The sequence below is a fragment of the Leuresthes tenuis genome, unplaced genomic scaffold (assembly GCF_036924035.1).
Source record: "Leuresthes tenuis unplaced genomic scaffold, fLeuTen1.0.hap1 SCAF_10, whole genome shotgun sequence".
In the NCBI taxonomy this organism is placed as follows: domain Eukaryota; kingdom Metazoa; phylum Chordata; class Actinopteri; order Atheriniformes; family Atherinopsidae; genus Leuresthes; species Leuresthes tenuis.
In genome coordinates this window covers 15944542-15968634 of record NW_027325364.1, presented here as the reverse complement: position 1 = coordinate 15968634, position 24093 = coordinate 15944542, and the positions used below count along the sequence as shown (strand labels likewise).

Below are 24093 nucleotides of genomic sequence, written 5' to 3'. Positions count from 1 at the left end.
AAGCGTTATTCTCAGGAACCACAAAGAGATTTCAGAGAGACTGGAGCTTTTAAGTGGAAAGACAGGATGTGACTGTGGTGCAACTTTTTCACAAAGAGCTCCACTGTGGGGTTTTTTTTTTGCCCCCACTCCTTCAGTTTATCTGGTATTTAGCTAAGTGCCACACCCACAGGTAGAAAGGGATCAGTGGAAGAAGGGCTCTCTAGGTAATACATGAGCTAAAAGAAAGGATTTAAACTCACATACCAAGTCGTCAGTGTGCTGCAGGCTGTGCGGGCTCGAGCTTTTACTCCATCAGAACCACTTCCACAGTTGAGGTAACGCGTTGAAAGTCACACTGTTTACGCTCATGTTCGACATCCTTTAATAAATCATCATTTCTTAAATTACATCTTAAATTGCAACCGTCACAAAAATACACTTTGATAAAATGGATCTGTAGAAAGGGTTCAATAATCACATTAAAAGAAGTGAGAGAGGAACATGCTTGGCACATTTTTTGTCGCATGACTATGGTGTTTGCAAAGTAAATGAAAAAAATCCTGCTGCACTGATTAATGTTACTGGCATCAAAAAAGAGAAGATGGAGGAGAGGGACGGGAACGCAATTCTTTTTTGTTTTTTCAGTTGATCTGATCCCAGATTACAGCATGTACGCTGAAATACTGCAACACTGCCAACCAGCATATGTACAGAAGCGGTTTGGGACATGTGTTGCAGGCCTCAATAAGACTTAAATCATTGACCAGAGTTTAATCCACCAGTGTGCTCCTCACCTAACACTGAATACAGTGAAAATGGTAGATTTTCTCCTTTTCTCCCACCAACCGCTGCAGGCAGAGAGCGCCACTCTCACCAGCAAATATCCTTGTGACAAAAGAATAATGCAGAGTGACAACAAAAAATATACATCTTTACAAAATAAATCTTTACACTTGATGAAAAAAGTGCTTCACGAGTGCCCAATTGTCTCATTTCTTATTTTTTAGTACAAACAGTTAGTATAGATCATTGAATGATCTGATCTTATCTGCACTGAAAGGACCTACATGTTATCATTCCGTTTTTAGCCAGAGTTCCCACAATATGCTCGTGTCACGTAGGAGCATTAACTTGGCAGATCCGTTATCACACAGCACTGTCACCGTGACTGAGTCTACACCAGGTAGGAACAGTCCTCAGATTACAGAGAGGAGGAAACAGCACTGTAAATAGTAAAAAATACAGGACCCCTTCAAAATATAAAATGATGGTCTTGGCTGAGTCTCCAACCCCAAAGTTTACAGTAACAAGACAATATCAACACTAGACCAACATAAAACTAAAACTGTCATGCGAGAAAAAAGGTCTTTCAAGTTCAGTTTGTTCGCAGACTTTTCAGAGTCTTCATTGGAATCAAGGTGGCTTGAATTTCCTCTTTGACAGAATAAATAATAGTCCGTCACTTCTGTTACAAGGCTCGGGTGCCTCGGTCCTTAGAATAAGACATCTTCATGCTCGATCATAAGCTGCACCACCAGTTTCTGCTGCCTCATGTCGTTCAGGGTCGTCAAGGCATTCTGCTCCGGCGGCTGCATGAGAGTCGGACCAAAGACGATCCCCAGGTTCTCCGAGTTCATTAAGTTGTCCTTTTCGAACATCGTCACCCTGTAGGATATAAGGAAACAAGTGCGTAGGGAGAGCGCAATCAGGAAAAATCCGAAAACTGTTCAAATGACTGTTTAAGGGGGTTATGTGCAGATTCCCCTTCTGGATATTACGTAAAAGGAAAAGGTTGAAAACAGTCTATAATCTCTTATTTTCAATAAGTATCATGTAAAAAAAAAAAAACTAAAAACCTATCATGCGTCAGTCCCTCTCTTGCACTCATCCTGCAAGGTCCTTTCAAATGGATTTCAAGCATTATTGCTTTTTCAAATATACCAAATAATTTCCAAAGCAAATGCAACACAGACGGGGGTCAAAAAGGTATTTGGCACTCAGCTGGAAGGTGTAAGTGACTGAAAATAACCTACGGTTTAATTCCTCTTTAGTATTTGTAAAGGATTTACCCACTTAAAATAAAATAAAGCTGGTTTGTATATGGACTAACCTCTTGAGGTGAGCCATCAGGTAACGTAAGGTTTCATAATGTGCCGGAGGAAGCTGCAGCAACCCTTCGTGGATGGCCTCCAGTCTGGATTCAGCATTTGGATTTTCTACACATCACATTAGTAAACGTATCAGAGCACTGCAGAGCAGTACCAACACAGCAACGATATGAAAATGCCCCGAGAGGACCTCTTACTTGCAGCTTGAATAAATTTGGAGTACAAGTCGAATGTAATGACTGGAATAGGGAGGTCTCTCAGGTAGAGCTTCAAAGCACCAGCAATTATGTTGATGTCTGCATAGGCAGTGGCACTGATGTCGGCCTTCTCACCATCTGTTGCCATAAAGCAGAAAAAGTCAACTGAAATGTTACATTTTTTTTATAAATTAAAGAATAATACTTTCATGCAAGCCACAAAATAAACAAACAGCACTACTTTGTGCTGTACTGAAGCTGAAACAAGCTTCTTATTCAAAATGATAAACCCGTGACAAAGAAAAATGTCAGTGACAGCGATCCCGAGGCAAAGACATCTGCGATCAACAAACCTCGGTCAAAAGCCAGCCTCACATCCTCGATGTGCTCTGAGAAGCCAGAGACTCTGTAGAGACCTTCTGATTTCATACCTGCAGAGGAAGCATCGATGTTGTCAGCGTCTCACAGAAAGTTAAGGCTTTTGGTGTAATAAAAGGATTATTTACCTTTTAACACAATCGGAAGAACACTTGCACATTTGAGTTACACACTTGCTCATGAAACTTTACATTCACTGTAAAAACGGGTCAGATTTAATGCGTTAATTGCATCCTACCTCTCAGTTCTATCTCTCGAATACACATGTCCACCACCATGGGTCGCGTGGCGTTGTGGGCTTTCACAAGCGTGGTGAGGTCACAGCTGAACACTTTCTTTATCCTGCGCAGGTCCGGCTGGCAGTCGCTGGGAACCAGTTTGGAGCACTGTTTGTGTACATTCAGCCCACAATCTAGCCGAGTCAAAGTGAGATAAACACACGAGGGAGGGAAAGATTAGCCTCCGACTGATGATAACACAATCATCACAGCAGACTTAAGACAGCAGTTGGAAAAGCTTTCCCAGATAAACTGCACTGTCAGACAGCACAGCTGCAGCTAAGCTGTCTCAGTGTGCAGCATCAAAGGTAGATAACAGTGGACATGGCAGCATGGGCGGGGGGGGCTTCTTGTTGTTAAGAGATGTGCCTGCTTGTTGGCAGCCCGGCTTTGAATAAAGGATTTGAAGGAGCAATGTGCATAGACTGAGGGAGAGTTCTTCTGAAATCATTCATCGCAAAGACGTTTTCATTGCCTGAGAAAGGTTCCTGCTGGTCTGCTGACTGGGTTCCTCCTTCGCAAAGAGAGAGTGCAGCAGGATGCAAGAAAAATAGAGTGTGAGAAGGGAAAGTCTCTCCTGTTTCTCATAGCACACGAGGTGTCTGATGATATCAGTGTTTGCCTCAGGCTTATCAGGATGGAAAATGTCTCAACAACAAACACTCTGTTTAGGTGAAGAGTAAGACAGTCCCCTAGTGTTTTTACCAGTTTGGGGATTGCTTTTGAGCAGTGAACGTAACTCATGACAGCCTTGACAATCCCCCCAGCTCTAATACGTAACCAATCACTTGGTTCCAATCACTTGGTTCCGCTGCTATATGCGATCAACTATGTGTTTGACCTGCAATTCATCATGGCTGAGACATTTAATTTCCATTAGGAGTCCAGCGAACAATGAAGCTGCTTTGGTCCCAGTGTTTCTATTCTGATTCTTATTATCATTATCAGCAAGACCGTGAAACATTAAACTTCATAGCCTGGCCACAAAGATGGCGACGTGATGAACAAGATTACATTAAATTATCTTGAAAACACTTTTTTTACCCAAAATTTGTCATCTTGTTAGGAAACACTGGCTCAGAAAACTTCAATAAGTCAATCTGTTGAGAATTTAAGAATCAATAAAAAAAAACTAATTTATTTTGCAAAATTATATTGCAAAATTTTGCAATAAATCATGAATGTGTTGAGACATTAACCTGAAAGACACACAGACAGAGTCTGCACTCAACTGTGTTATGCAGATAAAATGTATATCTTATATGAGAGAATGTAAAGGTCACTGCGTGTTGTATGCTGGGACAGGGCCATCTTGTAAGGAATGTTCTCCAGTTACCTGGGCTAACCTGTACTTTTGTTTGGCTAAAAAGTTGGTCAACATGGTCAGATCAGGTGGAGAAGGGAAGAGGATGAGAAAGGTAACGGAAAGAGAAGATGGACCAAACTGGAAGAAATTAAATTGTGCTGCTCACTGTAAGATGAGAGTGACGATAAATTAAAAAGTTGATATTGTGCCGGAATCTGATCCCGTGCTAAATTGAAACCCTTTTTTTGGACCAATTTTTGTGACTGTAAATCAATTGTAACACATTCAGTGGTGAGTTGGTGTTGTGGAGTAATATGCAGTGAGTTTTATTACACACTATATCAGTAATAAGGATTTGCTATAATCTGGCAAACGTAAAAAATTAAAATAAATAAAAACATGTTTCTTCTAAGTTACACAGGGCATTTAGGGGCTAATCCTACAGTGTGCGTATTAAAACACAACTGTAAAGTTAAAATGTACAGTCCCTGTGTACAAAATACAGCCTCAAATAAAGCAGAAATACTAAATGGCATCTAAACGAATCCATGCTTGATGTCAACTTCACCTTCTCGACTAGCTGCATGGATTTGTGTGAAATTGAACTTTTAAAACAAGGTGGAAGGTGTGAATCTCCAAGTGATCATGCACTTTTTGCTAAATAATTAAGCAGGTGCTTTTTCTTCAGCTAATGATTGAGGTCGACAAATGCTAGAAGTTCAAGTGCTTACAAACAACTTTAGTGCTCGCAGATTCTACCAAACATAACTTTCAGTTTGATGCATCACATGGCACTAGATTGAATTTATAAGGACATCCAAGATCAGTGTGTCAAAGCATGCATTTGCTTTCATATGAAAGAGGGTTCAAACAGGGACAGCAATCATGGCGGTGATTATATAAAAGGGATTTTTGAAGTTTTTTTATGAGTCACTGATAGGAGGATGTGGAATTATTTGCCCACAACTGGTCCACAACTTTATAGCAATTTTGTTAACCTTGTTTGGGTTCTGCAAAGCGCTTTTAAATGTGTTTCTGGAGACACTCATGCAGCGCTTCTGATAATACATATGCACTCTATATATGTATGCACTGGTTCTTCTATAAAATCACACATCGATGAACACATCAGGGGTAATAATGGGGTTCAGTGAGTTGAAACCATGAACACACGGACACACTGGAAATCAAACTGCCAACCACCCGGTTGGAACACGACCACTCTATCCTCTGACCCTCCCTGTTTGTCCCAAATATACCAGGAAAAAGGAAAACAACCACAAAAAGGAACACAAGCGAGTTATCAGCTTTTTTTCAGACGGATTGTGCAACTGAAACACGCATAACAAGACAGAGTTAGCCACAGATCATACACTATTTCTGTAATCCCATGTGACATGGCATTTCACGTAATCCATGATTTGCAGTATTGATGCTGTAGTGTACAGTTACCTGAGCAGCGGACGCCCTGTGCGATGAGGCCCCACATGAAGTTGGCACAGTACTCGCACCAGTGCGGCCCTCGGAAGGTATGTACCTGTGGTTACAGACATATCATGTAAGGCAGTGCACAATTCAAAGAGCTGGACCTCCCCTTTGATGTACTGGACTGTGATCCCAAACTACACAGCCCCTCACCAAATGAGAGCATATGTGTATATACAAGGCAGATTAAAGGATTTGCGACAATGTGTCTGGCATCTGTTGCTGGGCAATTGGATACAGGCGGGCACAGGGGGTGAGCCTGAAAGTCAAAATAACAGATGTACACCCACTCTGCACCATAAGATCACAGATACGATCACAAAGGGAGTCACAGTCAGGTGCACAAGCACACACACACCTTCACGGTTACTTTGAATAGGTATCAGGGAGCTAATGAGCGAAGAAAGCATGTGGCAGGTGGCGAGTGGAAGTTTTTTTTGTTCCGTTTCAAAGGAGAAGGGAACAAAAGCTGGGGTTCATTATAACCTGCCTGTTAGTTGAAACCCAAGAATGTTAAGGCACCCAGAGGCAAAGTATGATCAAATTCTCTTTTGTATGTTTCCAAAACCATAACCCTGAGTCAGTTTCCAAAGCAGTGGTACTCTAAAACAACTTTGGTAACACGCTCGTTGTTTTTAAAAAAAAACCAAAAACAATCAGTAACTTGGAAAAAAAAAAGGGCTTTAAAATCAATCAAAGAGTTCGGCTTTTAATGGATTGTGGTATAGTGCATCCATTAGTTCCCCTGAGTGCATATGAGTGTCAGCTGGATGTGTTCACATCAACAACAACAGCAGCACACACTGTGGGCTGTGATAGGACAGACAAACATGTTTCTCTATATGAATCTGTCTAAAGAATACTAAAATACAGCAAAAGAACACTACGGTACAAGCTCAACACTGCTTATCTAAAAGAAAATATCAAAGTTACAAGACGATCAATGAAGTTGTGCACAGCTACTCAGCCATCAGTCTTTTGTTTAGATTATTTCTTCATTCATGTGTGAAATAAAAAGCTGCTCACCTTGAAGTTGTGGATCTTTTCATAGGAACACAGCTTCTCATGTGTGTCTTTCAAGGCACTCCGTCGCACCAGTGGAGAGGAGATCTGTGGACAAGAGGCCAACAGTTTAATAGGCTTCCACAGAAGAGTGCCCTTAGTCCCAAGCTTGACTCCCAAAGCCAAAGCCAGTAGCTCCTGACGCTTCCTCTCGTGTCTTTTCGCCTTATGGGTAATCATCTCCGCTCCTAAACCAGCTCTGTTTTCTTCTGGTTCCATGCTTGACTGGTTGGGTTCCCAGATACTCTCCAACTCCTCTTGGGTAAGGTGTGGAGGGGGGACGTGGGTGCTGTTCACCAGACGCTGCCGGCAACAGCCCAGCGCAGTGGCAGCAGCTACGCTACGCTCCCCTCTGACCCAGGAGGACGGCTGATGACAACCAGCACAGGGTTGCATCTGGTCTGAATGCAGTGGCAGCAGTGAACAAGAAGAGCAAGGGAACAGGACCGGTAGTGGGCGGCCTGAGGGCAGGAGCGTGCCTCAAACAATGGTCCTCTTTCACACGCCCCGAAAGGAAGAGAGAAAGAGAGAGAACAGAGTCCTAGATGGCAGGGGCCAGGATGTTGAGAGAGAAGTGCTGTCAGGACCGCTTCGCACAGCTCAACAGCTCTCTAAAGCAGGATCAATAGTGCAGACGACCTCTTTATAGCAGAGAGCACATTCCCATTAGCACGCTGCCTTCCGGCCACACTCCATTTCACTCAGCCAGAGATAATACTCCATTCCCAGCAGTTTTCAGTCAGCAGAGTCTCCAAAACGGGTCACTCGGCTGCTCAAAGACAAACCCAAGATTGTCCGGTCTGACAGAGCTGAGGCTGTGTCGTTGTAATTCAAACAGATCTTGACCTCCAGCTATGTCGGTCTGCTGGTGGAATTCCCCACACTGCCGTCCAGACTGGATCTTCCAGACACACTGGCTGCAGACTACTTCTGCCTGTCACAACCAGTTGTCTCGCAGAACCTGCAGAGCCAGACCATTAACTGAGATTGGGAAGGATTACTACCATAATCCAACACGGGCAATAATCCGGTAGTGCCCAAATCTATGTAAAACCCCAAAGCAAGCTCCTTTGCGGGTCTGAAGCCATGTCGTTTTTTTGCTAGTGGGGGGCTGTTGCTATGTTCACGCTGGATTAGTACTGCCAGTAAATATCCTCACATGGCTTGATGCACAGAAATAAGGCAGACAAAACTGACATCAACTACACGTCATATGACTGGCCAAACAATAAATATATGCAAGATTTCTTGCAACCAGCTTCTTTATTTCAGAACAGCTGGAATACGTCACAAGAATAAAAATGAACTGATTAATTAACAGGGGAGAAAAGTTCAGAAAGCCAGTGAACGCTGGATTTATGACAATAAAAAGCTGGAGTACAAGCAGGGTGGTGAGGCGGAGACAAAAGACCCATACGGCTGAGATAAAATAAAAAGTTATGGGCTGATAAGACATAGAAACAATGTCAAAAAATGGTGTTGACTTTTTGTGAACCAACTATCTTTCTGTCTGCTCGGCACAAGCAAACCGACTCTACAAGACTGACAGGACAGGTGAAGATATTTGTCACTGGCATTCTTTGACAAGTCCTACACACAACATACCACACAATTCTCCTCTACAATGTCTGCGAGGACAAATGAGGTATAGACAACTCTGAGATATTTTAGCCTTGTGAGGAGGGAGGGAGGGTGATGAGGGCTATTCTCTTTGTCTGCTGGCAGATGGCTTCTAGTCTCTTAAAGAAGAGCTTTGGAAAGAAAAGGACACAAAAGGTGGTCCACACAACAAGCTCTGCCTTCTTTTCAGTAGCTTGGCTCTTTCATTCCACCAAGGCTTTGTGAGAACACAGCTGAGTGGAGTGAGTGGAGAACAGCACAGTAAGACAACAGTGCACAACTCGAACAAAACAAGCCTAACAACATAACAGACAGAAAAATGGACATACTGTGAGAGCAGCAGTAAAAGAGAAAAAAGGGGGAAATTGACACTTTTGTCTGTATTAGCAACACTGGAAATTTCTTTCTGTCTTTTTCTGTTTCTGAGGCTGAAAAAAAAAAGCCTGGAAAACTACACTTAAAGTTGCAGTTCAAGTAGATTTCTACCTTTTACAAGGCACGAGACAAAGTTTAATTCATTTCTTTTTTTTAATTAATTTTTCATTTTTGTGCACCAAACCTCAGGAGAGAACAGAAAATGATCCCAACAAACACGACAATTCCTTTAAAAAATCTTCAGGGCCTGCAAGTTGGATTAAGCCAGTGTGATGAGTATCAGGAGCAATGAGGCAGAGCTTTTAGCCACTGTGCAAACTTATGCAAAGAGACTAAAGAGGTTGATCTCGCCAAGCACTACTTTTCACCTCCTAGGAGCATTTTAATTACACAAGCATTCACAGTCGTGGCATTATATGAGTTTCAACCCGACCCTGAGTAAATACACGAGAATTTTGACTTTACAGTGGGGCTTCTGTGGCTGTAAGGTCTTCAGGGTGTGGCTGTGTAATTGGTAAACACTAAGGTCAAAAAGCGACCACAGATGCGAGCTGAGGGGCCAGGTCTGCATCTGAGACATGCGATCTCCGAGCTGACAGAAGACAGCTTTTTCTTTTGGAAGTGACAGGCAGGTGACTTTCAAACGCAGTCTGCCATTACCGCAGCTGTCAGTGACAGAGATCCTCAAATGAAAATCTGGAAGGAGACATGGATTGCCACATTTCACAGTCATTTATTAAAAGATATGATCCACATTTATCTGCAAAAGGAAGGCTGTTTGAAAAAGAAATCTGTGAAACATTAAATGGAGCTGCAAATCCAATGCAAAGGAACACTGCGAGACTGTTTTCAATGACACACTTTATTTAAGCAAGCAGAGCTTAGTTTGCATGTCTTAGAGATTCTCTGAAGGCTCTAAAGGCTTCCTACAGGCAGCTTCTGCAGCGCTATATTTAAGCCACAATAAGTCAACAGGCTACTGACTGGCCGATAGCCATACAATCAAAAAGGCTTTCTTTAAACCTGAGACTGATGATATTAATACTGCAAATGATGCTCCAGCTGGCAGAGGCTGTCATCTGTCTGTCACTGAGTGACAAACTACAGGCGGACATTTTGAAGTCAAAAAACCCCCAAAGCAATGAATCAAAGCTGAGAGGTACATCAAGGATACAGCTCATGAAAAAAAAGAGAGAACCAAGAAAACATGAGCATCTGTTAATGAAAAGAGCTTGCCATGAATCTGTCAGCACTCTGAGAAGACGGGAGGAAACAGCTTAAGATTGCCACCTTGTGGAGGAGCATCTTTTATTCCAGCGAGAAGCGACGTTCCTCATTCCTCAATGATTAATCATTCATAGACTCTAATCAGACAACAGCTCAGGAGTGCCAAAGAGAGAGAAACGTGAAATGTGTCTCACTCAAAGTGTGTGACATGGTTGACGGGCAGAGCAAAGTCCCAGTCCCCTCGGTCATCATTACCTTTCAGTATAAGCAGTGAAGCATGGCAGCAGAGAACACACCCAGAGGCTACAGGGACAATGTACGTCTCACTCACAGGACTAAGTGTCCTCTCAGAAGAACTCGGAAGTAGATCAAAATCAAAGTATAATGCAGAGTCAAAATCAAAAGTCCCCAGTGAAAAAAATATATTGCTTTACAACTATTAAACATGTGATCAATAAAAAAAAACTCAGACTTATGGCTGCTTTTGAAAGATTGCAGAATGATTTTTGGTCAATAACTTCAAGTTTGGTTTCAAGTAAGAAATTCATGTAAGCATGCAGTATTTTTTAAACAATGACTAAAATGACATCATACAAAAGCTTCTCTGTTGCAAAGTTGATTTCTCAGGGATGGTGACCTCCTCACCCAGTTCCATTCACAGTAATGTGCAGCAGCTTCCTGTGCAAAAGTTTTATGTCAAACTTTGTGCACATTGCTTAAAGGTAGTTGGCGAGTGAGCTATTTAATCTTGTGGATTTTTAAAAGATGGATTAAAGCTACCACAGCATCATGTGTCTGTACATGTAATTAAAGAATGACTCCATGATGCTGATATCGGGGCTCTGTGGGGGTCTGCACCATCTGCTGCAGGACGTCTTCCTCTTGCAGCTGAATATTTCTGGCTATATATTTTGGGTTATCACCATGCGCTGCACTTGTTTTATGGATATCAATCTAAATATTTAAGTGCTTCAAAAAATACAATATCTGGAGACATGAGCAGTCATTAAACTTACCCTTTCATCCCTCTGGAAGGTGACCCTGCGTGGCTCCGTGCGTCCTCGGCTCAGTCTGTGCACCATTTTGTCTTTGAGCAACGATGTATAACCAAGATGCTCATAGATGGGGTTGGTGGTCATTTTGGCGATGTACTCCGCTGCCTTGGTCTCGATGTAAAGAGTGATGAGGGCATCTGTCACCAGGTCATGGACAGACTCAAACCTCTTCTCCCCAACAAAGTGCTTCCCATCATAAAATAATCTGTAGTTGAGCGTCTGGTGCCCAAACCTGGAACGAGATTTAATGGATATCGCGGAGAGGAGTTAGAGAGAGATGAGCAGAGTTTGAATCAGTCGAGGAAAAGTTGGAGACTGAATGAGGGGTGGGCTGCTGGTCGAGATGAAGTCTCAATGCTTCTGTGCAGCACATTGATGGTGATGGTACCTTAAGGCCAAGGTGTGTGTCCCTGGCTGCCTTTGGCTCTCCCTGATGAGGTAAGAACCCTCTGAACCCCCCAGCAGCTCATCTGCATAATCTCGAGAGATCAAACCGTGAAATCTGGGAAAAAACATCATTAAAAAAAAGGTAGAATTCAGTGATTCAATGCAGTGTCGCATTATCATAAAACAAGTAAAGACCCACAGAAAGAAACACTCACTCAAAGAAAACCTATTGCATCCACCCTCCTTTACCTTCACTAATACCTGACAGCAGACAGTAATGATAAACACAAGCATTCACTGCAGTAATAATAATTGAAAGGCGTATAAATAATGACAGTAATTAGGTTATACTCACTCTCTGCCATAGTATTTGGGTCTGCTCTCCATCTGTAAACCAGAGGAAGAAATATTGGCTGTGGCAATATGATATGAAAGCTCAATTTAATAGCTTTACAAATTGTTCTTAAAGCCTGTGTGAAAGATAAAGGACTCTGCAGCACAGACCAGATAATCTCCATCTGTGCCCCTGCGTCTGTTCACAGCTAGCAAACCATAAAGCCAAATCACAGAGTGGAGAGATAAATGAGAGGCAGCGCAGGAAAACAGCAGGCCAGCTGCAAGAAATTAACACTAAGCTCGTCACACCGAAATCTGGAGGGCAAATGTTGTTAAATACATGACTAAAGACATGACTAAAAGCATATTTCAACCCATGAATTTAACAATATATATATATAACATTTTTTGGTCTTTACAGCACTGTTGATTATAGAGTAGAAGCTTGATTTGCAAAACGTAGCTTTGTATTGAATTACTGGCCAGTATTTGTTCATCAAAGTGTGGAAATCTCAAAAAATAAATACATAAAAATAATTGATGAGACATGCATCGTTTCTGGTAGGTTGAACAATCGAAGTTTGACGGGTCTCAGTGTGGGCAGGGACAAGTATAGTAACAATCTTATTTGTTTATTTACAAAACTCGGAGATTAAAAGTCTAATCTGTCCCTCACTCTAGTGCCCTTGTTCTGTAATTCTGGCACCTGTCCTTGTAACTTGTTTACCTAAGGTTAAAATGCGCTGCTGAAGCTGCACAGACAGATGACTGGCAACTTCACACGCTTTGTGTACATGCACAGTTATAGTCTGACCTTCATCTAAATAAGACAATATTCCAGTTGAGGCAGCTGTAGTAAGGTTATTCCATTCATATTCCCATTTACTTGTTACAGAGCATTGCAAACAAAGTGTTTGTATCCAGCCAAAGTCTTAATTATATCTAATCATATCAACATCCCTCAAATCATGGGCCTCTGGCCAACTCGGGTCTCTCCCAAAAAGAGTGTCTTCCTTTTACCGCAGCCTTCCTGTTCTGCATTCAGCAGACTCCACCAGAGCTGGTGATGCCAGATCTTGTGACAGAAAAAAGCAACAAGCCCAAAACATGCAATGGTATTCTAAAAAAAAAAAGGTACAAAGTTGTAATTAATAGGGTTAATTAATAATAATACTTAATTAATAAGAAAATCTGGCAACTCGGAAGCCTAGAGCATGCTTTATAAAGCAGCAATGGGTGTGAAAACAGAGTAAGATTGGCATACCTCACATAGCTCAATTCCATTATTGCTTAAGTATTTTACAACTTTATGGGTAAATGTGATCAGAAAATGCTGTTTGCAAGGCAGTGCCTGATTAAGAATAAAGTCTTAATCAGGTTAATAATACTGTGCATGTAAACATAGCCAACAAAGCGCCCTGCGACATTATCAGCTGAAAAACCAGAGTGAATGTTTTGGAATATAAAACACTAGACGCTTGTGTTCAAAGAAGCAGCCGGTCACTCCCCAACGGGTTGGTACTGAAAGCCAGGCCAGATTAAATCGTTTCTCCCTGAATGTTTTCCAGGCTCAAACCTGAGAGCAAAATCAGTTTAACGCCAGAGTTAAACTCCAGACACAGTGTGGCTCTTGGTCTGGCATACTGGTTCATAAAGGGGAAATAAAAAGAAATAAATGGGCCCTGCAGGTGTTTCAGCACTAGAAATTTGCCAATCCTCGACTCATAATGAAAACACACAGATGAGACTTGTGCATTAATTGTACTGTATGTCAGCAGAATTTTTTACCTAGTTTTCCATTAGAGTCCACTGTCACACACCCTTTTGTGTCTATGATTTATGCACTCAATTGGACTCAAAAGTCCATTAATAAGTTACCGTAGTTTAATGATTATTTTTGCTACTGATAATAGGTTGAATCAAATCAATGGCTTTGGTTTATTATCCCTCACATGTCTGAAACCGATGTTTCTGAGCTGTGATTTATAACAGCTTGCTTGGACTCTAGGTGGTTAAATCCAAAATATGTTCTTCTTTTCTCTTATTTTTTACAGACTTAAATGAATAACAAAACAAGAACACTCTCCAGTCCTCTACAGTAGCTGATTTTCCAAAATGTACGGATGTACTGACCTCCTGAGGACATGTGATCCTCTTTGGTCTCGGGGCTTCCTGCTGCAGCTGGTACACTGTTAGAGAAACATGCATGTTAATGAAGCTTGTCTGCTCTTCTGAGCTGTAACAGCTCAGTGCTGCTCAGTGCGAGATGTAGCTGCATGCATATTGCAGGTTTGCCATCCAAAACTAACTAAATGTGGTTTACAGCATCTATATACATAGCGCTGCTGAACATGAAACATTGTTTCCATTAAACAGACTTCAGCTTCTGTCTGCTCTGAGCACAAAGGTACAAAAAGGTACAAAAGGAGCCATTAGCTTATGGATGCAAGGGTGAGCAGATTGGATTACATAACAAGAGCCATATATCTGAAATCTATATATGTGAACTAAGACTTGTTTTCCGTTTATCTAATGCACATTTAGAATTATACGCCAGCTCCTATGCATCAGGTCTAGTTAAAATATTGGGAATACTGGTTTATAAATCAGTAAAGCAAAATTTAAATGAGACATTGCTGCCATTTCTGCCACCTCTCATGATGCTGCCATCGTGAGACGTGGCATCTTCCTCGCTGTTGAGCACAGAAATCGCTGCATGAGGCCGAGCTAAGTCCTCACAGCAGCAGATTCTCCAGGCAGGGGAAGAAAGACTCCTGACTGTGAATCTTCATCTTATGTCAGGCTGACTTTAGCCAACCAGCAAGATCTGGACAGCATCCATTCCTGTGACACCAACACCTCTAAAAATACCTCAGTGGAGGAACAGAAGAGTCAGATGGGAGACTTCAGAAAAGGAACATTGTTGGGGGACTTTACGAATGAGAATTTCAATAACAGGAAAAGTTTTAGGTTAAATTTTTTTTTTTAAATAAGTAAAAACTAAATTTCCAAGACAAGCACAGCCAGAATGATTTCTGCTGAGCTATGCATCAAATTTACTCTGTGGAGCCACACTATTTCCTCCCACCTGACAACAACTCTGTATAATGAGGTGGGTGCGGTTTGAGGACCCCGTTTTAGCTGAGCCGCTTTGTAGGTAGAACATCTTGTTTTCCTGGGTGCTGGTAACCTATTTTACCGAGAGAACAGGAATCCACGGCTTTGTGTTGGTGTAGGTGTAAATGTGTAACGTGGGCAAGTGTGTTTGAGCGTGTCTTTTGTGCACATGTGTGTAGCCAAGACCTAATTTGTCGAAGTATAAAAAACAGTTGGTGTAATCTACAGACCACAAATATGTGTGCTGTTTCTAAAAGAAGCACACTGAAGGGCAAAATCAGGTTAAAACACTGTTAGTATTAAAATGAATTAATTACTCACAGTAGGACTTCCATATGGGTGGCTGATAATCATCAGGGTCTGTAAAACACACAAAAACAGGCTTCTGTCATGAGCTCACAATAGTTTTTATAGACTTCTCTAATTAAAAACTCAATCTCTCTCCCCTCCCCAGTGGTTTTTATATGAGCACTTCAATGGGGTTACTTCACTGCTGTTTATCGCTCTGTTATAATTATGCATATGACTTCCCGCTGTGCAACTGCCTCTTGAAATGCACCAACGAAGGCACCTCTAATCAGTACTTCAAGGACAGTCGATATGGATGTGCACTTGTTTTGCTAAGCATTGCACACAGCTGATCTCTATTAACCAGCTGCAGGAGCCTGAAAACACATCTCCTTGCTGAGATAACAGTACAATCAAACTTAAGAGAGGTAAACACAGCAAGCCCCACATCTGGGGAATGTGGTGGCTGAGTTAGGATCATATGAACACTCACATGGGATTACACAACAGTGTGCATTTGCATTAGCTCAATAGGTGATGGAGTAAACGCCCTGGAGCAAGTCATGGTTTACAGTCTTGTTTTAATGACTTTTAATACTCTTACAACATACTTCCCTCAGACTGTCATAAATACAGCAATATGTTGCCCTGCCATTCACTTCCTCAACAATTTGCGACTCATACATAACGATGATGACAGAAACTTGTTAGTGCAACCGATTTCTCATTTCAAGGACGTTTTCTCAATGTTTGATCATAGGGCAACTCAATATAATGAGGGAGAGATTTGGAAGTTTTGCAATAAATACATTTTGCATGATAAACATAGATGTTGTGTTGTGTTTTTTTTTTTTTTTGGCAGGTTTCAAATGTCAAGAATTGAGTCTCACACTCAAACAATGAGGTTGCTTTTGCATCCCATAACAAAACTGATTTAGGGATACCCTTGTCGATGGTGGCACTGTGATGGCCACTGTTGCTTGGCAGAAAGAAGGATGTGAGTTTAAACATGCCTGACAGATGAAGCCTTTCTTCACAAGGTTTGCATGCTGTCTCTGTGCCTGTGTGGGCTTTTGCTGGGTGCTCTGCTTTCCTTCCACAGTTCAAAGCTGCACATGACAGATTGAGAGGTAGTTATAAATGTAGTTGTAAATTTTCGGTCTCTTTCCTTGGTAAAAGACGAGCATTATGTCTAGGTTGTACCCTGTCTGTCAGCTGGTTTGGGATCCAGCCCACAACCCCCGCACCCCCCCATGACACTACGGGTCACAACAGGTGTGTCTCCTGGTTGGATGATTTTAATCATTTTTTCATCATACAATTCACCATTTAAAGGTCAAGTGTGAAAGACAGCTTCTAACAGTGAGGTTACAAATTGACACTAACTATTCCCAAGCATATAGGAGAATCTCTGAAGGCTGTGAAAAACATGGAAAAGCTCTCTCTTGACTGTTAGGTCTGCTACGGAAGAAATCTGACACTGGAACAGAGTGGTGAAAACAGGATCCACTCCTGCTGCAGATAAAGAGCTCATTCTGCCCAGTGAATTCCACTGTGGACTGTGGCTGCATCACGTTACGGCTGCGAAACTACCACCAGAGCTGATAGCGGCCACTCAAGACAATGTTTCAATGTTTGTCATTCCTTCGGGCGCAGTGCCGCATGTTTCAGAGGCTTTCTAGAAGTGTTTCTATGCTTCAAAAAAAAACAAAACCTTTACGTAAGCCATGCCAAGTTTAATAAAGGTCTGGGCGGGAATCAGAGGGCAAATGAACTGCATGGAGAATCCAGTTAGTCCTAGAAATCCTTCAGAACAGGTCAGACACTGTCTAAAAATGCTAAGTAGGTGATTTGACTGATGATCTGTCTGCAATCATCTGTCAGAAATTAAGTTCAATCAATCAGAACAACAAAACATAGCTAATGGAGAGTAGATAAAACCCGCCATTATGTCACACTGAAATCCCATTTGACACTGATTACACTGCTATATTCTGGCCACAGACAGGTAGTGTGGAGCCTGACAAAATAGATTATTTTATGACTGATATTTTGCAAAACTCATGCGAATCCAGCAGTCTTGCAAGCTAGCTTCAACACAAGTGCTGGTACGTGGCCAGAAGTCAACCAGACAGAGGATGTTCATCATGGACATGACAAGAGGTTCACCGTTTAGAAAGCTTAAGACGTTACATGATACCAAAGATGTTTTTTTTTTAAAGACAACACCAGTTTTGGGAGTCTGCAGTATACTTTTATTCCTATGGAATAGAAACGTGTGATTTTGTCCAAGTGAATGTCACTTGTGTGGTCTGGCAGACAAACATAGAGCTTCAGAAACAATTAAGATGTGGTCTGAGGCTGTATGGAGAACAAACAAACCACACGAACGAAAAAGATGTGACAGACCTACGCCTGGTAGAGGTAACAAAAACAACAATCCTTTTTTTTCAGATGCTCTTACTCTAATGAAAACACTATGTGTACTAGATTCCATTTCTGCCCATTTCTACTAATGAGTATGTTTTACACACCGGCCACAGGTTTTCACCCACTTGCAAAAAAAACAAAAAAACTGCTGCATGCCAAGCACAGTGAGACCATAAGAAGAACACTGTCATGCAGCATCAATCCTGGTGGGCTTCATGTTTTGATGACACTTTGTTCTGTTTCTATCAAATGCAAAAGACCCATCTCTGATAAAAATCTCAGTGCCTCTGCAGAAAGATTTAATGGACTGCGTAAACAATGAGTCATGTTGGTCCAGAGGATACATGCTGTTCGTGTAAAGCATTCCTTTGTACTCATCAGCCGATCAGCGCCACACCTCTCTGGCCAGAGGGTAAGAAGTAAAGCACAAGGACGGGAATTAGTTCATTAAAACCAGTAAGCACATGTTGACTATGAGCACTGACGTCCGGATAGTTTCACTGAGACGCTCACTGCTTATTCAAATTGCATCAGTCCTAAAACTGCATCATTAAATGCTTATATTAAAGTTTTATTTTTGACTGTTTAACTGACAGCTTTAGGAGCAGGGGACCAGAGCTTTCTCCTCATGCTGTTCTCGTTGCTCACTGCAGCAGGAGTGTGATTGGAAGCTGCAGCATTAATGAAAGAAAAAAGAAAAACAGCTCATCTTTGCCTCTCGTCACAAAAGCACATCTACTTTGAAAAGAGCTGGATTCATGACGGAGAAAATACCATTCAGTTACACAAGATCACAAGCTAAATCATTTGGAAAAAATTATAGAGAGCAACTCAGTCGAGAGGCTGATGTTTTTTCGCGTAAATGCTGTTGCAAACTACACAATATCTGCTTCAAATGCAACTAAACGGCCTTCAAGGTCTGTTGGCTGATGAAAGGCCAAGCTGCATTGTCCTAAGGCGGAAGCTTTGTCACTGTGTACCGCACTGGCAACAGTCTGGAAGATTTATTCCACTGCGGCTTATTTAAAGAATGTGATTTTACCTGGTTGGCTGCCAAATACTCTCTTTTCGATCTAATTCTTATTAATGACAAACGGCATTTCGGTCTGGATTTCTGCAGCAGCTTCGGCCACAAAAAGAGAGAGCTCTTCGGGGTTGCTTCATATACTCCCTCTTAGCCTGCTACACACTCGCATACACAAGCACACGCGTGCACACGGACGCACAGAAATCCGAGGAACATGAAAAAGAATTTCTAAGTGGTTTGTGTGGCGTCTGATGATCATGGAGAATTTTTGAATTCTGGGGCAGCCAGAGGGCTCCTCCCCCCCGAAGAAACAACTATCAATTGTGTTGTCCTCCATTACTCACCAGTCAGAAGCATTCAACACTATAACTACCGCTGGGTGTTTGCTTCGGCAACAAAAGAGAATATGTGATGAATAAAGATCAAGCTAGGACTTCTATACCCCTGAGATAGCGTCTGCTCTGTCCATGTAGAAATAAATGTTAAACTTCAGCCTGTTCAGAGATATATTGGGTACATGGCAAAAAGCTCAGAAAAAGGCTGATGAAAACCCAAGAACAACAGATACTAACAGAAACAAGACCTAACAGCAGCTGATTGCACAGTGTGATAATATATTTTGAAGAGATTAATGTATTTGCTCCATATGGATTGTGAAACAGGATTTACACAGAATATGGCGTTGATCGTTTAAACAGCAAGTTACGTAGCTCTCTTGTAACGGCATCATGTTTCTAACTTTACAATCCTGCTAATCCGATCTGATTATTTTCAGCTTTACAGACTTACACAGCAGGAGGCATGAGTTAATCTTCTAACTATAAAAACGTCCATGCGGTCGGTCACAAGTAGTGGCTGCATGTATCCATAAGTTAGTTTGTAGTTTTCCTGATCTGCTACTTATCTGTAATATTTTAGGATCATAGTGACTGAGGCAGAATACTTTGTCTGCATCTCTCAACTGACGGAGGATGCAGCTGTAGAACAACAAGACAGTTTACAGTCCAAAAGTCAGAAGACACAAGAAAAGAAGAAAAAGAGAAGAAGAAAAAAATCAGGAAAGAGGCACAATCCACATATATATTAAATATATATACATGTAAAGGAAAAGAAAATCAGCTAAAAAAACACAGTTGTGTATTAGTCAGCTAACTGAATATAGATGGGGAGCCAACAAAGGCGGAAACCTGCTGCGCCACAAGAAAGATAACAATGACAACAAAACCGCAGTCGAGAGTGATGTTCATCTCTGGTGAGAGAATACTATCATTTCAGTCTGTTTGCTGCTCCAATATCGCTCAACTTTGTATATTGAATATTTATCAGTCCACTCAAATGCTCAAAAACACATCCTTTTCGTCCATTTTCAGTCCTTAGCTGTTCTACCAGCTACGATCCTTCTTTTGAAATCTTTCCTGAAATTCAAACTTGAAAAAAAAAAAAAAAGTCCAGAATTGAACGGTCTTTGCATCCCTTTTGAATGCATTTCGAATACAACTTATTTTCTTCCTTTGTTTACGTAGACACGAAAACAATTCTGTTAATTATGACAAGGCAAAAAAGTCTGTGCCGTAATGAACTATCATCTGTAGGACAGAATTTGCCCCTTTTGAATTTGTTCCACATTACACACATCCCATTTGTTTTCAGACTCTGCAGAATCTCACTGTTACTCCCGGTTTGGTGAGAAACGGGCATCTGAACAACTTTGTTTGGATCGTGCAATGAAAATCCATTTGAATTTGAATGAATCACTCAACTATTTCAATTAACCGTCTACTAATTTGAAAAAAAAAAGTATAGTTTCATTGCATTTATGTCTCACATCACATTTATTCTCATACACATGACTGGCATAACCCACTGGATTTGAACTGCGCTGCATACAGACCCTCGAGCACACACAAACACACACGACACACTGTGATGTCAGTTGGATGTAGCGGAGTGGCAGCAGGGATACCATCTGTGTATTGCACAATTTCAAAACACGAATGTTCACACTGTTGACTGACCGGATGAATATGTGACAGGTTTGAGGCTGCCTCTCTGAGGTGTGTTTGTGTGCCCCTTGATTAGGCATCCTCAGGGAAACAATGCTGTTAACAAGGCCTGTAGGTCAGTTAAAAAATGTGATAATTATAATTTGGGAACCTGTTTCTGACACTTCCTTATGTCTGCCACCGAGAGCATATGGTTTTTGCTATTGATCCTTCATTAATGATTAATGACAGGGTACAGTAGACTACCTGAGGGACAAGGTTGCCCTCTTATGCAGCAAAACATGCAGGTAATTTGTAGGTGGATCAGTGTACAAATCCATTGCCATGTGATTTACGCTGGAGACAAATAGAAGTAATGAAAGGCTGTAAAGGTGAAGTGCAACATTTTCCAGAAATATGTGCTGCATCACGTAGAATACATGGCTGGAATTCTCCCTTCCTGACCAACTTTGTCATTTATGGCCTGGAGCTGAAGACATGCTTTCATGGCCTATCCCTGGATTTATTTTCCAAACCTTTATTTCCTGGAGCAGTTTGGCAAAATGTGTTCTGCTGGTACAGTACAAGCTTTGATGCATACTCAAACCAAGAATGTGCAGGAATGTCTCGATATCTCGACAAATAGCCAGAAAAATGTCTTAGCAGGGAAATGGAGAGATTGCAATCATGCATTTCACCAGGATGTATACACATATTTTCAGCTGTGGATCGAGGATGCATTTAAGAGTTTTTAATGCGTACGCTGCAATATTTACACAAAGTGCTCCACTTTTCTTTGCATTCCGATAATGTGCAGGAAGTGCATGATGCTTGCTTACAGTCAGAACTCTGTCAGTAGTCAGCATCAAAAGCTAACGTCTGTGACACTTTGATTACTTGCACAGTCCAGTTGGATGAACTTTGTTGACTCACTATGCCCCAAATAATAGCCTCAAAAAAAAGCATTACAAGACAGACCACTCACTAGAAGCAGCAACACTAAATTCCCTATGGCGGCAGCCAAAACATATGACCTAATATGGCGCACAGATTTTAGCTGAGATCCATTTTTGAGTCATATACCTCATAGACAAGATTATTCAACTGTAGTGTCTGGCTGCCAAAGAGCTCTCCACGAAAATAATAATACCCTTGTGACAACCTCTCCATCCCTGGCAGCAGTACAGCTTGTAACCTCTGATAATTATATTGAGAGGCCGACAGTAATGACAACCCTCCGATGCCACAGAAAGAGAAGACTTTCCTCTTAAAGCAGCAGTGGTCAAGCGCTGTTTTCTGAAATGTACACATGAGATAATGCTTTGTGAGGCATGTGGTTACCACAGGCTATATCAGCTTGGAATACCAGCTTCTGTCCCGCCCACTGGGCAGTGCTTTGGGAAATGTGACGCTGCTGTGTGGTCTGGTTGGGATGCAGAGACAGTCAGAAAGTAAAACAAACACTGCTTACATAAAGCTTTTCCACGCAATATTCCACTTCAATCTTTTGTAGTCGGAAAAAGGATCTGGACATGTTTTAATATGAGTTTCCATCATAGTTCTGTTCCTGGTATACGAAGCAGCTCCCTCCCCCCATCACACACACATACACACACACCTCCAGTTACTTCTGCATTAACCAGTGGGGAGAGAGTGGAGTTTGAACTTTAAGCCCTGGTAAACATGAGGAACACAGTTATCAACACCAAGAGGAGCAAGGTATTGGTCTTTTGCTCAGGGTGTATTTCAACAGCCGCTAATCTACTCTTTCCTTCCATTCTGTGAAAACTGAACCCCAGTGTGTCCCTCGCTTGTAAAAATGCTTTGTCTGCTAAATGTGCAAAAAGGCAAATGTAGTTGCAGATCACTGAACTATACCGCCTTCTACGCAAAAGGGATTTGGTTGGACTTTTACTGTCGCTGTGCCATGGCATGTTTGAGTTTTTTCACATTGTCAGAAAACATCTCGGCCTGGAGCTGCATTTCGGGAAAATGGGCGACTACTTTATGCCAAAAATAATCTTTAAAGCCAGCCAAGTGGAAAGTCAATAAGGGATTTGTGAAAATGATTGGCAATCTAACAATAACGTTCAAAGCCAGCATCACGCTGACTGCTTCTCGGAACCTTATGATCCTTGAGCACAAAAAGAGGCCTCCTTTACATGTAACATTTCCACTGCTGCATCCAGTTATTACAGTCAGAGGCTCCTCCATCATCATTCATCCTAAATCACAGCAGTCTGGAAGACACTTTCACGAGAGGTGTGTGTTACTCAGCACCTATGAGCCAGCTGAGGTCCAATGAAGATGCCCCATTTATGGTGCATTTGTATGTGGTGCACAAGTAAAGGGTGTAAATCACATTTTCTTTTGTCAAAAGTTTGATTCAAGCCTACTGAAAGCAGAAATATGAAAACACGTTGACAAGCATGCTGATAAACATCTCACATTAAACATGAATATCAATAATAAACAGGAGCTGTTAACTGATTTTATCATCCTAAATGCAAAGGTGCGGTGTCTCCTCTGTGTGGGATATGCCAACTCTTACCAGAGGACATAGATGAACCTGAGAGGCTTGAGTTACTAGATGCTGCCATCCCAACCGGTTTCACGACCAGTGTCACTCCCGCTTGTCCAAGGTGGGCTCACAGCAGCTCGTCCCCGGCGGTGCCTCCATGTCACTCAGCGTGCTTCACCTCTGACGGCCCGACTGCTGATTATTTCACGTCTGCTTTAACCCCGAGCCCACCACGCGTCTGTGAGAATGTGCTGATCGCTGGTTTCCCTCTGCTCGCCGTGCGCCTTCAGGGGCTCGCGCTGCCGCAGACACCGGAGGTTGTCGCTGCTGCTTTGGATAAAAGAGAGAGGCTACAGGAACACGCTCCGTGGACCAGTCTCGCTAAAAACGTTTCCTCACACTGGACAGAAAGTGTGTAGGTTCGTGCCACGCACAAATCAGCTATGGTTTCCATGTGCCACTTTAAGGATTGCAATAAACACACCGCAGCGGAGGCGCGCCTTCTTAAAGTGAAAGTTTGTCAGATAAAATGCAAAACAAGCCCCAAACAAGCGACTTTTCCTTGGTCTGCAAAATCCCGGGCAGTTACTTTTTCCACGAAACTCGTAGTTTAATGATTCATTCAACGACCTGACTGGCTAAACCACATGACACCAGCTCCAGCACTGCATATTTTCATCAGATGTCATGTTATGTCATGTTATGTGCAAAGAGCCGATGGAATTGTTGTGTTTTTGCGCCATCTGGTGGCCTCTCTCCATGCCACGAGTTCACAGTTTGAATGAAAAGGTGGGCGTGATAATAAACATGTCAACCCAAATTAAACGAAGTAAAATGAACGAGAAAAATCCGAGAAAAAGATTGAAAACTGCCAAAAAGTTATTCAAAACCACAAAATGAGAAACAAACAACCAGGAAGTTGTCATTTTGGG

At 41.9% G+C, this 24093-nt stretch overlaps 1 protein-coding gene across 1 annotated transcript; it reads right to left on the bottom strand.

Moving 5' to 3' along the window:
- Positions 1-347: 347 nt before the first annotated feature.
- On the bottom strand, positions 348-23823 carry chn2 (chimerin 2). The gene is made up of 13 exons (XM_072394427.1): positions 23192-23823; positions 15235-15273; positions 13930-13985; positions 11816-11847; positions 11462-11575; positions 11035-11305; positions 6761-6844; positions 5702-5786; positions 2904-3077; positions 2641-2718; positions 2288-2425; positions 2093-2198; positions 348-1647 (listed from the first exon to the last, which is right to left on the bottom strand). The coding sequence occupies exons 1-13, from the start codon at positions 23238-23240 to the stop codon at positions 1476-1478; spliced, it is 1398 nt and encodes a 465-aa protein (XP_072250528.1). The 5' UTR covers positions 23241-23823; the 3' UTR covers positions 348-1475.
- Between the last annotated feature and the right edge of the window lie 270 nt (positions 23824-24093).

Bases quoted from the DNA above. Each gene is read 5' to 3' on its own strand.
- chn2 (XM_072394427.1), bottom strand. From the start codon at position 23,240: ATGGCAGCATCTAGTAACTCAAGCCTCTCAGGTTCATCTATGTCCTCT. The intron at 11,306-11,461 runs GTACCATCACCA...ATCTCGTTCCAG, and splicing joins ACACACACCTTGGCCTTAAG to GTTTGGGCACCAGACGCTCA. The intron at 1,648-2,092 runs GTTAGTCCATAT...TATATCCTACAG, and splicing joins CTGATGGCTCACCTCAAGAG to GGTGACGATGTTCGAAAAGG.